General features: G+C 56.1%; 2 protein-coding genes across 4 annotated transcripts in view; one reads left to right on the forward strand and one right to left on the reverse strand.

Moving 5' to 3' along the window:
• On the forward strand, window positions 1-10,948 carry POLG (DNA polymerase gamma, catalytic subunit). 2 transcript variants are annotated; one of them, XM_055812101.1, is made up of 23 exons: window positions 1-114; window positions 492-1,098; window positions 1,411-1,606; window positions 2,059-2,226; window positions 2,519-2,665; window positions 2,876-2,955; window positions 3,428-3,610; window positions 3,750-3,910; window positions 4,087-4,210; window positions 4,281-4,505; window positions 4,621-4,741; window positions 4,933-5,004; window positions 5,081-5,239; window positions 5,491-5,651; window positions 5,770-5,823; window positions 5,923-6,040; window positions 6,498-6,633; window positions 6,736-6,982; window positions 7,075-7,197; window positions 7,501-7,672; window positions 7,927-8,135; window positions 9,183-9,343; window positions 10,121-10,948. In XM_055812101.1, the coding sequence occupies exons 1-23, from the start codon at window positions 24-26 to the stop codon at window positions 10,180-10,182; spliced, it is 3,777 nt and encodes a 1,258-aa protein (XP_055668076.1). In that variant the 5' UTR covers window positions 1-23; the 3' UTR covers window positions 10,183-10,948. The 2 variants fall into 2 exon arrangements, with proteins under 2 accessions (XP_055668076.1, XP_055668083.1); XM_055812108.1 differs by lacking the exons at window positions 9,183-9,343; window positions 10,121-10,948 and having other exon boundaries at window positions 7,853-8,069.
• FANCI (FA complementation group I) overlaps window positions 9,673-15,239 on the reverse strand; it is a 25,475-nt gene continuing 19,908 nt past the window's right edge. Inside the window, exons 31-37 of one of the 2 annotated variants that reach the window (XM_055812087.1) lie at window positions 14,874-15,055; window positions 14,196-14,252; window positions 14,056-14,115; window positions 13,267-13,350; window positions 12,114-12,209; window positions 11,460-11,585; window positions 9,673-10,625 (exon numbers count right to left, since the gene is read on the reverse strand). In XM_055812087.1, coding sequence (XP_055668062.1) covers window positions 10,560-10,625; window positions 11,460-11,585; window positions 12,114-12,209; window positions 13,267-13,350; window positions 14,056-14,115; window positions 14,196-14,252; window positions 14,874-15,055 — 671 coding nt within the window. In that variant the 3' untranslated portion in view covers window positions 9,673-10,559. Of the gene's footprint in view, window positions 10,626-11,459; window positions 11,586-12,113; window positions 12,210-13,266; window positions 13,351-14,055; window positions 14,116-14,195; window positions 14,253-14,873; window positions 15,059-15,239 lie in introns of both variants that reach the window. The other variant, XM_055812081.1, reaches the window with a different exon arrangement.

Raw genomic sequence — 15,239 nt, forward strand, 5'->3', positions numbered from 1 at the left:
CGGGGGGGGGGTGGCGGGGCGGGATGGGACGTCAGCGCGGCCGGAAGCTCCCCCGGGCGCCCCTGTTCGGAGCCGCCCCCCGGCCCAGGCCCGGGCTGCGCGCGCCGGCAGCAGGTGGGTGCCCGGGGCGAGGTGGGGTGGGGGTGCACGGGGGTGCACGGGGGTGCACGGCTGCCTGCCTTGCACAGCTGCCTGCCTTGCACAGCTGCGAGGGTGTGTGTACGTGGCTGCAGGGGTGTTGCACGACTGCGGAGGGTGTTGCACGGCCGCGGGGGGGGGTTGTTGCATGGCCGGGGGGGGCGTGTTGCACGGCCGCGAGGGGGGCGGGTGTTGCACGGCCGCGAAGGGGGGGTGTTGCACGGCCGCGAAGGGGGGGTGTTGCACGGCTGCGGGGGGCTTGCACGGCTCGGCAGCCCGGCCTCCCCCGCCGTGCGGTGCCGCGGGCCCCGGCTGTGCCCAGCCCGCCCCACGCTGTTACTCTCTCCGTGCAGCTCCGTGCTGGCAGCGCATCCCGGGGCGGGCAGCGATGAGGCGCTTGCTCTGGAGGAGGCCAGTGGCCACCAAGCCCCAGCGATGCACCTCCAGCTCCTCCGCCAGCCGCCCGCAGCCGGAGAGCCCGAGCCAGGAGCCCGCCAAGGGCCAGCGGCGCGTGAACCCCCTCAACATCCAGATGCTGTCCAGGACCCTCCACGAGCAGATCTTCCGGGGGGCCCAGGTCCACCACTCGGAGGCGGAGATCCAGAGGAGCGTGGAGCACCTGCAGCGCCATGACCTGTGGGGCAAGGAGACCTCCATGCTGCCCGACGTGGACCTGCAGCTGCCCCACATGTACGGGGATAACATCGATGAGCACTTTCGCCTTCTGGCGCAGAAGCAGAGCTTGCCCTACCTGGAGGCGGCTCATGAGCTGCTGCAGTGCACGCTGCCCCCCATGCCCGCCCAGTGGGCCTGGCAGCTGGGCTGGACCCGCTACAGCCCCGACGGCCGGGCAGAAGCTGTTGACTTCCCCAAGGAGCGAGCGATGGTGCTGGATGTGGAGGTGTGCGTGGCTGATGGCCACTGCCCGACGCTGGCCGTGGCGGTCTCACCGCATGCCTGGTGAGATGCAATGCCAGCAGTGACGCAGGCGGGGGGTTGTGGCAGGCAGGGGGACAGCTTTGGGAAGGATGGGGATGCTTCTGAGTGGAGCCTTTTCCAGCAAACCGCTGCTGGCTTGGGGGGAAAAGAGCGGAGCTCTAAAGCATGGCTGTGGGACGTGTGTCCTGGTTAGCCAGCACAGTGCTCCCCGGGGTCGATCGCCTCCCTCAGAGGGGCTCCTGCTCGACACCCCATGGCACAGCAGGGGCTTTTGGTGCTGGGAACCCGTACTTTGATTTTTACAGCTGTGGGGTCCCGCATGTCCCTCTGCAGGTACTCATGGTGCAGCAAGCGGCTGCTGGAGCAGCGGTATTCCTGGTCCAGCCACCTCACCCTGGCCGACCTCATTCCTCTGGAGAGCCCGGCAGGTGCTGGCTGTGCTGGCAAGCAGGACTGGCTGGAGAGAGTGGTGGTGGGACACAACGTGGCCTTCGATCGGGCATTCATCAAGGAGCAGTACCTCATCCAGGTAATCCACAGTGCCATTGCTTCATGCCGGCAGCTGCAGTTTGTTACTCAGATGATAATTTGCATTGGTTCTTCGGGCTCATTTCGGCAGATGCTGTTGTCCACAGAAACACCAGGGCTGTGCTCGCCTTGTCTTGCGGAACAGGTTGAGGTTGGATCCCTTTAGAGGGAGATATTCTTGCAGCCCGTAAGGTTGCTGGAGCTTGCAGGGTTGCAGCTGGGGATGTGGCAGTAGCCTTTAAGCAGCTGACAGCCTGTGCTGGGGGTGCTCTTGGCTCTCAAAGGAGGGCTGCCGGGAGGCAAAGCTTTGCCTTGACAAAAGCAGTCTGAGCAGAGGACTTGCAGCTCTGTAACACAGGGCAGTGCTTGCTGGCAGCTACAGGAGATTTGGCAGCACATTTCTCTTCCAGCATGTCCCAGACCATCTCTTTTCTCTCTCTTGACCTGTCCCAGGGCTCCCGGTTACGTTTCCTGGACACCATGAGCATGCACATGGCCATCTCGGGGCTGACGGGCTTCCAGCGCAGCCTCTGGATGGCTGCCAAGCATGGCAAGAGGAAGGGGCTGCAGGAGGTCAAGCAACACATGAAGAAAACATGCAGCAAGATGGAGGGGCCAGCTGTGAGTAAGGGAGCTGAGCCGCTGCCAGTGGCGTGGGTGGCAGGGGACCATTTGATTCTGTAACAGGACTGCTTGATTCTTTAATGGAACTGTTTGCTCCTGTACTGGGACCACCTGCTGCTCTACTGGCAGAGTAGGAGCTGTTGGAGCAGCTCTGCTGGGTGAAGCTCTCCCAGTACCTTGCAGATGAGGTGGCGCTGGTTTAAAACGGGGCAGCAGCATCGTTTACCTCTCCTGATCTCGGCCGTGGCCTGTCCTTGTCCCACGCTGTCTGACCCTGTGTTGTTTGCAGATTACTTCCTGGGACTGGGTGCACGTCAGCAGCATCAACAACCTGGCAGACGTGCACGCGCTGTATGTCGGGGGGGAGCCGCTGGAGAAGGAGGCGCGGCAGCTCTTTGTGAAGGGGACCATGGCCGACGTCAGGAGTCACTTCCAGGTGTGTATGGCCATCCCAGCATCCTGACGGGCGGTGGGAGTGGGGTGGGAGTAGCTGCTGGTGTGGTTTCCATTTTGCTGCCTTTTCTTGCGAGGGCTTTGGGTGTGTGTGGGGCTGTGGTGTCCCCCATCCTCCCGCAGCCCCGGTGCCTTGCCCTGCGCTGGCAGAGGGGTGGCTGCTTTGCCTGCTCTCACCTCCCTCTGCTCCCAGGACCTGATGTCGTACTGTGCCCACGATGTCCAGGCCACCCACGAGGTGTTTCAGGAGCAGCTGCCACTCTTCATGGAGAGGTGAGAGACGCCAAGCTGGCTGGTGTTGGCCAAGGGGGCAGCAAGCTTGGCCAGCAGCAGGGAAGATCCTGGTCCCTCTGGGGATGGGATGCGGCTCCTCTTGTCCTTAGGCTGGTGGTGGGAAGTTGGGGGGCCCTGAACACCTTTTCAGGAGAGACTTCAGACACCACCACCACCACCCTGCCCCTGTAGCTGAGAAGGAATAGACAGCACAGTGTGGCTGGAGGAGGCGAGCAGACTTGGAGGCAGATCAGTGATACAACTCAGGGGTTATTGCACAGGGTTTTAGGGCAGCAGTTTTTGTGCAGGGCAGGCAGAAGGTACAGGGATCCTCACGGGTTTAGGGGAAGAGCATCGAGGGTTGAATGAGTCTGGGAAACCATAGGTGAAGATACATTGATGTCGTAGTCTGGTGCTTCTAGGGCAAATCCCCTCCAGTAGACCTCTAATTCCTTGCTGCTTTGGGCTCTAGGTGTCCCCACCCTGTGACGTTTGCAGGGATGCTGGAGATGGGGGTGTCCTACCTGCCAGTTAATGGGAACTGGAAGAGGTACCTGGATGATGCTCAGGGAATCTATGAGGAGCTGCAGAAGGAAATGAAGAAGTCCCTGATGAACCTGGCCAATGATGCCTGCCAGCTGCTACATGAGGACAGGTACCCATGGGCTGGAAGTGCCGGTCCAGCTGCTTGCAGGACAGAGACCAGACACTGGGTGGTCCTTGGGGGTCTGTGGGTGGGTGCTGGGGATGGGAGCACATCACAAAGCTGTGGTGTGACAACAGTGTATTGGTAGGTACAAGGATGACCCTTGGCTCTGGGATCTTGAGTGGGACACGCAGGAGTTTAAGCAGAAGAAGAATCCGAAGAAGACGAAGAAGAAGGATCAGGATGGGAACAGCAAAGCCCCCCTGGCAGCGACAGGCACAGATGGGTCCACGCAGGAGTGGCAGGAAGGTGAGTGCAGCTGGTCCCCAGGGATGAGGGATGCTTGAGGGATGCCTTCCCGTGGGCACCCAGGTGAAGGGATGTGCTGGCAGGGTGAAGCATCTCTGACCTGTGTCCCTCTGCTGGGGCATACAGTGGGGTGGCACGGAGGGCTCTTTGACAGCCCATCTTCCTTGCCTCACCAGATCCTGGTCCCCCCAGCGAGGATGAGGAGCTGAAAGCCCCAGCAAGCCAGGTCTGCTTGGAGCATCTGAAGGAGACGGTCGCGCTGCAGCCCAAGAGACTCCAGCACCTGCCAGGCCATCCGGGGTGAGTTGGGGACCCTGGGTGTCCCCGGGGCTTGCCCTGCCCTCTCTGACCCATCCCTGCTGCTCCCCAGCTGGTACCGCAAGCTGTGCCCGCGCCTGGAGGAGGCGGGGTGGGTGCCAGGACCCAGCCTCATCAGCCTGCAGATGAGGGTGACCCCAAAGCTGATGCGCCTGGCCTGGGATGGCTTCCCCCTTCATTACTCAGAGAAGCATGGCTGGGGCTACCTGGTGCCAGGGCGGCAGGACAATTTGCTGGCAGCCTCCTCGGAGACAGAGGGCTCCCCCTGCCCACACAGGTGAGAGGAATATAGTGGGGTGCCCCACTGGGGGCTGCCCCGCGGTGGGGTTTGGGAGCTCCCTGGGACCTTGTCCAGGTGGTGACACACAGAGCCCTCTCCTCTCCCCTGCCAGGGTGATCGAGTACCTGTACAGGCAGCACTGCCTGGAGAAAGGCAAGGAGCAGCCCCCGGCGCCGGAGGCTGCTGTGGAGGACGAGCTGCTGGTGATGGACAGCAGCACAATGTGGCAGAAGGTGAAGAAAGGGATGGAGGGTCTCTCGGTGGGAGAGAGAGATACGGGCTGCACTTCTTCCCGTGTGCATGTGAAAACCAGCCCCACGTGTGGCTCCAGGGGCTGGAAGTAAGAAATTTCCTGTAATAAGTGTTAAAGCGCTGGAGAATTAGTGTTTGACCTGGCTTCCTCCGCTGTCCCTCTCTGCTGCAGGTGGAGGAGCTGGGCCAGCTGGAGGGGGACGTGGAGGACAAAATAGGCAGAGCAGAGCCGAGCCTGGCACAGGTGAAAGGGGTTTCCTGCGGGATGGAGTGGTGGGTTGGTCACTCTTCCCGTAACTTCCCTCTCCCACCATGCCCAGGGTGTTCCTGGCATCACCTCGCATGGCTGGTCACAAGAAGGGATGGAGGAGCTGCCTAAGCTGCCAGAAGTGAGGAGCCAGCCCTCATACCACCACGGCAATGGTCCCTACAATGATGTCAACATCCCTGGGTGCTGGTTCTTCAAGCTGCCCCACAAGGCGAGTTGGGTGCTCCTGGGGCTCTTCCTGAGGGCTTCCCAGTCACCCTGCATCCCAGTTCCCCTGGTCCTGCTGCACAGCTGTGTTACCTTGCCTGTCACCTGAGTGCTGCAGCACTCCTGGGACCCCTGGGATCTTGTTCCATGGGACCGGGTGGTGGAGATACATCACTAGCTGGGGCAGGAGGCACAGAGCTTTACTGAGATTTAGTGGTGGCACACTGAGCTCTGGCACCTCTTTTGCTGCTAAAGGACGGGAACGATAACAATGTGGGAAGCCCTTTTGCCAAGGATTTCCTGCCTCAGATGGAGGATGGCACCCTGCGGGCTGCCGTGGGCCGCACCCACGGGACCAGAGCCCTTGAGATTAACAAAATGATCTCATTTTGGAGGAATGCTCACAAGCGGATCAGGTGAGCAGCTGCTTTCAGCTGAATCGTGACATCCTGCAGGTAGAGGCTGCGTTGCAGCTGGGGGAGGTTGTGCAGATGTCGGGGGCTCAGCATCTCACCTGCTGCATGTTCCCCCCAGTTCCCAGATGGTGGTGTGGCTGAAGAAGGGGGAGCTGCCTCGTGTGGTGACCAGGTATGGCGGGGAATGGCCCCAGCTGGGACTGTGGTCTCCTCTGTGCCACACCGGGAGGGCTCTCGCAGGATGATGCTCTCACGCTCACCTCTGTCCCAGGCACCCTGACTACAATGAGGAGGATGATTACGGAGCCATCCTGCCGCAGGTGGTGACCGCAGGCACCATCACCCGGCGGGCGGTGGAGCCCACATGGCTGACGGCCAGCAACGCCCGGGTATGGCCACCCTTGGGTCCCTGTGGGGGTGTTTGGGGGCACCCTCTGTGTGCTTTGGACTTGTGGGAGCAGGCTGGGTTGGAAGTAGGAGTTGAGGCTGGGTGCTGGGTTTGAGGGGGCAGGGCTGGTGCTGGGACCCTTCTCTTGCTGACGTGCTTGGGAGAAGGGAAGGAGTCAGCAGAGGCTCCTGAGCTTCAAAATTTGGTGAAAGGAGAAAACGCTGAAGCACTGGTTTCTGACCTTCCCTAAGCTCCCCATCTTCCACGCTGGAGGAGCCCAGGGGGAGTAACCAAGTGGGTGATGCCCCATGTATACGTTAAACCTGGTTTTGACTTTCGGAGCAAAATTTAGGGGCATAGGGAGCGCCATGCTGGCCAGCCACAGCTGCGGGAGGAAGGCTGCTCCTCTGCCGCTGAAGAGGTGAGGCGCGGGCTGAGCTGGGCGTTGTGTCCCACAGGCCGACCGGGTGGGCAGTGAGCTGAAAGCCATGGTCCAGGTTCCACCCGGCTACTCCCTGGTGGGCGCGGATGTGGATTCCCAGGAGCTCTGGATAGCTGCTGTCCTTGGCGAGGCGCACTTTGCTGGCATGCACGGTGAGCTGGGGCTGCGCTGCGGGGGAATGGCTTTAGTGGGTAGTGGGATGATCCCCTGAGCCTGGTCCCGTTTGGTGTCTGACCCCTGATGCTCTCCCGCAGGCTGTACGGCCTTCGGCTGGATGACTCTGCAGGGGAAGAAGAGCAACGCGACAGACCTGCACAGCAAGACGGCCACCACGGTGGGCATCAGCCGGGAGCACGCCAAAATCTTCAACTACGGGCGCATCTACGGGGCTGGGCAGCCCTTCGCTGAGCGGCTGCTGATGCAGTTCAACCATCGGCTGACACAGGAGCAGGCTCGTGAGAAGGCTCAGCGGATGTATGCGGTCACCAAGGGTGTCCGGAGGTAGGCGGTGCCTGGGGAGGTGGAGGGTGAGCGGGCACAGGGATGGTGGCAGTGTCCCACGGGACCTTGGCATGGGTCACTCTCCCCTCCAGGTTTCATCTCTCTGAGGAGGGAGAGTGGCTGGTGAGGGAGCTGGGCCTGACTGTGGACAGGGCGGAGGATGGATCAGTGTCAGCCCAGGATGTCCAGCAGCTCCAGAGAGAAGCCATGAAATGGTGAGATGCTCCAACCCCGCATGTCTCTGGTGGCATCAGGATGCGAGGTGGAGGGAGCTGCAGCCCCACATGCAGTGGGCAGAGAAGGGAGATGGGGCTGGGTAGTTCAGTCCCTTCCAGCTCCCCCAGGGCTGAGTAGGTTTGATCCGGGGGCTCTTGGTCTCTCCCAGTGAGCAGTTACCAGTAGAAGGCTACAGGGGCTCATCCAGCTGCCCCAAAACCAGGAGAGGGTGTTTGAGATTCTCAAACGGGGCCAGCAGCCTCCTCCCCCACTTCTAGCAAACCTCCCCTCTGCCCCACCAGCTCCCGGAGGAAGAAGAAGTGGAACGTGGTGGAGCACCGTGTGTGGTCTGGAGGCACTGAGTCTGAGATGTTCAACAAGCTGGAGAGCATCGCCTTATCCCCCTCCCCCCAGACACCGGTGCTGGGCTGCCACATCAGCAGGGCCCTGGAGCCCGCCGTGGCCAAGGGGGAGGTAAGGACATGGCTCTGTGCTGCTGCGCTTGTCTTCTCCAAAACGGCAACCCCATGTTCAGCCCTTATAGGCTGGAGACCCAGTAGGCTCTTGGAGCCATGCAAGAAGCCCGTTGCCCCTTTTCTTGATCTGCATGCCGTCAAGAAAACCCAACTGCCCTGAGCGTAACACTTCTTCCAGGAGCTCTCCTGTCCTGGGACCAGGCCCTGGACCCCAGTGCTCTCTCAGCGTCCGTCCGTGTTTCCTTTCCCCAGTTTCTGACCAGCAGAGTGAACTGGGTGGTGCAGAGCTCGGCCGTTGACTATCTGCACCTCATGCTCGTTGCCATGAAGTGGCTCTTCGAGGAGTTTGACATCAATGGGCGCTTCTGCATCAGCATCCACGATGAGGTGCGCTACCTGGTCCAGCAGCAAGATCGTTACCGGGCAGCCCTGGCCCTGCAGATCACCAACCTCCTCACACGGTGAGATGTGACTCCTGGGGACAAACACCACTGCCTCTGGGGTGGGACAGGGCAGGCTCAAGGGACTGGGGTGACAGCAGAGGCGTTAGCTTTGCCCGCAGCGGGCTGGTGCAGAGCCGTTTTCTGCTCAAGGGCAGTTGGCAGTGCTGGAGGTTGCAGTTCCTTCAGGTGTGACCCGGGTGGCTATAAATGGAGCTGGGCTTTGGTTTCCAGGGATAACGTGCTGGCAAGAGGGGGATCTCATCAGCTTTTGGCTCCTGCAGCGCTGGTCCCAATTGTTCAGCTCTGCTGAGATGCCAGCGCGTTGCGTCCTGCTCCCTTCGGGTCTGCAGCCGTGGCGTGGCAGCAGCCCTTGGGCTCGATGGAGCAGCCGGGAGCCTGCAACTGTCCCCATCCCTTGTCTCCCCCCCGCCCTCAGGGGACAGCAAAGGGGCATGGCTCCTGCTGCTGCGAGCACCAGCGCAGCTGCCCCTCCCGCAGCAGGGGCTGTTCTTGCTGCTTCCCTGCCCCAGCAAAGTGAAGCTCAGCCTAGAAAGCTCCTGACCTCACGGGGGTCCCTTCGCTCCGGCTCTGGCACAGCCAGCTTTGCCAGGTCCCCTTCCCCTACTGTGGGGCATTCGGTTATCTGGGAGCCGGCTGAAGTGGAGGTTTTCTGCTGCGCTGAGGCAGGGATACAGCAAACAGCCTCTCTGTGCTGGTTTGTGGCTTTGTGCCGGCTCCTGCAAGCACAGGGCTTCCTGCTGGGAAAATCCAGCACCTGCTCTGCCTGGATTAGCCAGCTGCGAGGGGCTGGGTTCTTCCTTTCTTCCGAGGAGGCTCAGTGTACCCCTACGCTGTTCCTCCCACATCCACTTTGGCAATACCTGACCCTTGTGCCACGTGGTACTTAAAAAGCACCTTGTCTCCCAGCTGCTGAGTGACGTGGGTGCGAGGTGACCTGTCACCGCTGGCTGGCCAGTGCTTTGTGAGGCTGCGGCTGATCACACCCAGGTGTGACAAGGCTAAGGGTGATGTAGCACCTTCCCACCTGGTCTTTCGTTCTTCCAGGTGCATGTTCGCCTACAAACTCGGCCTCCAGGATCTGCCGCAGTCGGTGGCTTTCTTCAGCGCAGTGGATGTTGACCAGTGCTTAAGGAAAGAGGTGACCATGAACTGCGTGACGCCATCAAACCCAACCGGGATGGAGAAGAAGTACGGCATCCCCCAAGGTGAGCGACGCCGGCGCGAGCTAACCCCGCTGCAATCCCCGCTGCACAGGGCTCCCCAGCTTAGGTGGAACATGTGGCCTGAGCAGTCGTTCCCCGAGGGCAGAGGTACCTCGAGAGCCCCTTGCTTCTGGCCCATCGCAGCCGCTCCCCTGGTGCCAGCCCCTCTCTACCCTCTTCCCCTTCTTGATCCTCTGAGTTTGTGCTGCAGCTTCCACATACCTGAGTGACGAGCTGGGCCTGGCTCGGTTACCCCCCCCGCACCTTTGCTTTGAGCCCTCCTGTGCACCAGGTCGCATTGCTGCCTTTCCGAAATGAGGCACCTCAACAACTTTGTATATATTGCCCACCCTTAGGGAACTTTTATTAGAAGGTTACAGACAAAGGGTGCTTTTAGAAACAGGACTTTTGTTCTGCGGGCAAAAAAGGCACTTCTGTTTTCACCAAGAACAAGGCAAATTAAACAAGTGCATTGCATCAAGGTCAGCAAAAACACAACAGCAAAACCAGCCTCGCCCCAGGAAGCTGTTGCCTCTCTGCTTCTCAGGAGCTGCCCCCAGCAGGCAGCTTCGACTCCAAGGCAGAACAGCTCCTGTTTCCAGCTTCCTACTGGTGCTGGCTGTTGTGTTCACACCACCGCACAAAGCAGAACTTTGAATAAATTTAGGGCTTTTTGTGCTATGCGCTCTGAACTAAAGCAAATCATGACCGTCACTCTCTTATGTTACGCAGTCTTTGTACTGCAGAATGCAGGGAACTGATTGTCCCATTGTCTTCCAGGAGAAGCTCTGGATATATACCAGCTAATTGAAATAACCAAAGGTTCACTGGAGAAGAAATAATGACGCTAGAGTGCCAGAATGACAATTGTCCAGATTGCGTGCCAGGGCCTGGCTGTCCTTTCAGAAGGTGATATTTTGGCAAGGGCTGATCCCGGTCACTCCGTTTCCTTTTTGCTGTAAGAAGGGATGTTGGTGGGGAAGATTTTGATAGCAGCACCTTCGAAGAGCAGAGGTGCTTCCGAGGGCAGCAGCCAGCTGTAAAATCCAAGACGGGGCCAGAAGCGCTGCTTGCACACCCGTGGGCACAAAGGAGGAAGCCATACGAGTACTTGGCAAGAGAAACAACCAGCCATCAGCTCTGTACACGCAGTTGTCCCAAGACCAAGGCGAGTCTGCCACAGGCGCTGTGGGAGGAGGCGGCAGCAGCAACCCCAGCTTTACTTTTTTCGCTGTCTCTTCTTTTTGGGTTCCTGGTTCTCATCTGTCTGCTCCGCTGTGCTGCTCTGGAGGGGGTGGGAGACAGCAGCAGTACACGGTGTGATTGGTTTTGTGTGATTAGTCTAAGCAATGTTTACGTAAAGCAAGAAACCAGATGTACAGAACAGGATTTGACTCTTTTCCTCCTTAACAAAATGACCTGACTATGCAACTCATCTCACCCACTGAGACTTTCCCTGTAGAACCCCCACCCCACCCCAATTAATACTGGAACTTAAGACCACAGATTATCAATGGCACAGGAGAGGGACCGTTTGTGCTGGGGTTTGGGTTGTTGAAACACTCAGGAAAATATGGACAGAAGCACCAATAAAAACCTGGACAATCAAAGTAAATTGTTTATTTTTTTTATCCAGCACAGGTTGCGCTACTTTCGCCAGCACTATCTGGTAGAGGAGGTGGGTCTGAGGAGAATTATACGCTGCAGAGTTTGCTCTGCCAGGTGTTGATTTACAAAAGTCAGCCTGGATGCAAAACCACTTTCCATGGTGCAAAACACCACCACGCTGCAAAGGTCTGGTCCCGGCAAGCCAGTAGGTCCTCAGAGGTAACGCTGATAGACCACTCTGCTTGCTAAGGCAAACAACAAGGTCTTAAGAGCAGTCTCACTTCCCTAAGACCAGAGATACAGACAACTGGTGCATGGAAATAGAGGTTACTCAAGGCAGGGGGGTGTTAGCCAGACTAACTGTTTACTCCTTTGTATCAGGTTAGGTGTTAGAGCTAATCCAGGGAAGACAAACTGTCCTAACTTCACATATGCCTGCGCAGCTCACAAACACAGCTGGCCTCAGAAGAGGAGGAAACCTATCAGTAAAAGCAGCTAAATGAGTTCTAACCTGGTCGTTGTCTGGCTCGTTTTCAGCATCCCTTGTGTTATGCTCTCGTAACGCGCTGTCTAGCATGGATGCGTTGATGCGGAAGTCCCGGGAGGTGCTTAGCTTCATGTATTGCATCAAGTTCACCTGCAGCAACCAGCGGGAGAGGACATAATGCTATTAGCATCTTAGTTTTCTACACTGCCTAGTCCTTTGCACAGCACTGGAACAGAACCCATCACAGTGATAATGCAGGACTGAAGCAAAAGGTAGGTGACAAAGCACCTGCCTCCACACAATCCAGTGGCCCATTTTTGTTTTCCTAAAAGCCAAGTGATTGCCAGTGTCTCTCACTCTCATGATGTACCTCATCATGGTACATGTCTCTAGGCAGCTGGCATTAAGTGGGCAAGTTTTTGCTCAGCCAGAAACCACATGATGTTAGGTCACCGGCAGTACTGCCATTGGCACCTGCTGGCATCAGCATGGCGGTAATTCAGTAGTGTTGGGCCACGAGCTTGGGCAAAGGCTGACAGAGGTGCAAAGTCCTTACACCTTCTTAATCTGAGCATTAACAGAAACTTTGAAAGGTGGACCAGCAATAGCCCCCCACCATGCCATTGATCCCACTGTTCCACTGAGTTTAGGTCACAGAAGAGCTCTGCTTTATGTTACCTTTGATTTCTTGGAGAGATGGATAAGGAACTTCTCATACTGCTCTATTGCAAAAATCAGGTTTGGGATTGGCTTGGTGTCCCGAAGCACCTTAGCCTGGAACGCAGAAGGAAGTGTGACAGAGCAGGTTTGGAAGTGAACAATGACACTGTAGCATGACATGAAGACCACAACACTCCCAGTTTAGAAAAGTGTCTTCAGTAGCCTTGCTCCATACCAGTCCTGTCCCAGCAAGCCCTGCCAGTGTTGTTACTGGTTCTAAAGTTGGCTCTCACGATGGTTCTGCAGCAAGGCTCTCCCATCTATTGTTTTGTACTTTGCCTGCAGTCCGCAGCCCTGATACGCCTGACAGCCATCAGGGCAAGAGTTCTCTGCTCCAGCTCTGCAAAGGCGTCACAAGCATATACCTTCCATGCAACGAGCACGTTGATGTTTCACCATATTTTTGTCCTGTTTATTCACCACCACTAATGTTTGTTTCCCATGGCGACAGTGGTAAAAAAAAAAGTACATGCAGCATTTCAGCCCATTTCTACACACTCAGGGAATTACTGGGAAGATCATGCTTGTGGCTTTTAAACCCTTAAGATCACAGGAATGTCTGGGACAACTGATGAGACAGAGGAAACGCTGGCTGGGAGCACGAAGGACGTAAAAGACCCGGAACCTACCAGCTGGCTCAATTGTTCCCAACCAAATCATCCAGTTATTCTCAACTGCCTTGCTTTAGCAGAATCCACTACTTCATCTTTAAATGTACTAAGAAAATTAAGAAACACTGAAACAGAGTGCACTATTGGTTCCAGTAAGTTAGCCCATTTCTGTAATTTCATAGCTTACCCCAAATGATAAAATACCAGGCAAGACAGACTATCCAGACTTGATCTTTGTTTCAGGTCTGTGAGCTTTTAGGCTGCATTTAGCGAAGGTGGCATTTTTCTTGGCTTTTTCTGGTTGTTTTTTATTTGTTTGTTTGAGGTTTTTTATAATTCTCTCTGAAGTTAAGGCAGATTAAATTTGATTTTTACTTAAGGGCCCAAATGACAATTTGCCATTGGTGATTTGTAAGAAGCCACCAGGTAACACAAGCCTTGAGGTATGATCCCAAGTTCAAATACAGCCCATATTCTAATAGAGAGCGAGTCAATCTTACCATGACTGTGGAGATTGCAGCAGCTTCATCCTCTTTCTTCCTTTTCTTCTCTTCTGCAAAGCTTAAGCTCTCACTGTGGATGTTCTGGAGGAGGATGCCAAAAGATGTGGTATTAGAGGATAAGCAGGGAAGAAAAGCCAGAGAAGTCTTTGCTCTGGCCAGCTAACAGCATTACCAGCTAGATGACAGAAAGGTAGTGATACAAGAAGGATGGAACTGGAAGTAATCTCAAAAAAAGAAGGAAAATAAAATGAACGTCGTAATTTATACATTCAGAAATGTGTGAGAAGTCGCCAGGAATGCTAGCTCTGCACACCCCTACACCCTCCCCAATATGCTACCCCTCTTGTACAGTTCTTGTGGTCCTCACTCCAGCATCCAATTCCTCTCCAAGCAGCTAAATCCCCATCTCTGGCACTGCAGTCTTTGGCACCCACATTATTTTACACTGTGGTGACTGCAGTGTTGTTGACCTTTATTTGCCATTGTGGTTAACAGCAGTACTAATGTCATCCAAAAAACCGCCACATGAACAGAGGGGAAAAAAACCCCAACTAAAAAACAGCTCCTCAAACACTCTTCCTTCCCTGCTCAAGCAGAAAGCAGCATGCTCGGTCCCAATGGTGCTGAAATGTCTTATGCTATTATTTGACATGGTAAAGCTTGAACTGTAGGAAACTCAAGTCATGTCAAGAAGATTAATAATCCCCAAAGGTGCCCATATCCTGCAGTTGATACAGCACTCAGCTTCAGATTGACTGTGATTTTGCCAGTTAATGTAGGCCTTACCTGTACATAAGTAATGAATGAGTAACACTGTGGGGTCAAATGGGAACCCGAGAGCTTCACCTGCGAAGAAGCAGAGAGGTTGGCGTTACTCCTAACTTAAGGCAATGAGCCATTCCCTCCAGCAATTTGCTCACACTCACCAGCTTTTCCAGCCTTCCGGGAATCGTATTGGAGGTACTGCGACAAGCTTGGATATACTGCAAGGAAAACATGACAGAGTCTCTTCTAGGTACACTGTTCCCATCCTGCAACATGTACTTCCAGGCAGGGCTCAAAGCAGCTTATCCAATGGCACAGTGGCAAGGGCAGAATTTGCGAGAATTATCCTCCCCAGTGGCCTGCTACATCCCAGATGCCATGTCTGCATTCCTAGAGCTGAGAGCCCTCTGGGGTATTCACCACCTTGTCTCAAATGAGCTCCCAGTGGCCAGGTCTGATGCTTCAAGCCTTAGATAGGAATGAGTGGCTAGGGCAGGATTGCGGAGCACTGCGAGAACCCTGCTAGTGCTGTCCATCATGGCACACTGCTGCATACAGGGGAACCGACAAGGTACACTGGAAAGAGCCAGTCCAAGACACGCACAGCCAAATTCAGCTGGAGAGCAGCTTTCCTTTACCTCCACTGGCACAACTATCACTGCTCAGAAAGGTCACAAAATTGAGGGCACGAAAGCTAAAGGAATGACTCAACTCCTGCAAGAGATCAACAGCCAGTCCTGAGCACAGCTGCTGCCAGGGGTCACTGTGAGCTTGCTGTAGCAGATGGGGGAAAAGTTTTTAGATCCTAGCCAGTCCCCTGTCAGCACAGCAGCACTCACATGTTTGATGAGGGAGGTGAGAATTGCGTATGTCTTGCTGAGGCTTCTCAGCAGCGTGTCCACACAGCTCCCTGCAGGGAGTGCTGTCTGTACCAGCTCATGATAAACTGTCAGCAGAGTTCCCAGCTGCAGAATTACACCTTTCTCCAGAGCCTGAGTTTGGTTTGATGCTTGAGAAGAGTCTTCTAGAAGAGATGAATACCTGGTGAATGTATGTCTAATGAATCCAATTATGCAGGTGGGAGGCACAAAAGACCACCTTTGTCTGGTGCACAAAGCACCAGCGTGGCACAGGGAAAATAATCGCTGGAGGGATTTTGTGACAACACGCTCTGTCTTACATTGTTCGTGTGGAACCAGCTCAAG

Source organism: Falco peregrinus, chromosome 1 (assembly GCF_023634155.1).
Source record: "Falco peregrinus isolate bFalPer1 chromosome 1, bFalPer1.pri, whole genome shotgun sequence".
NCBI lineage: Eukaryota > Metazoa > Chordata > Aves > Falconiformes > Falconidae > Falco > Falco peregrinus.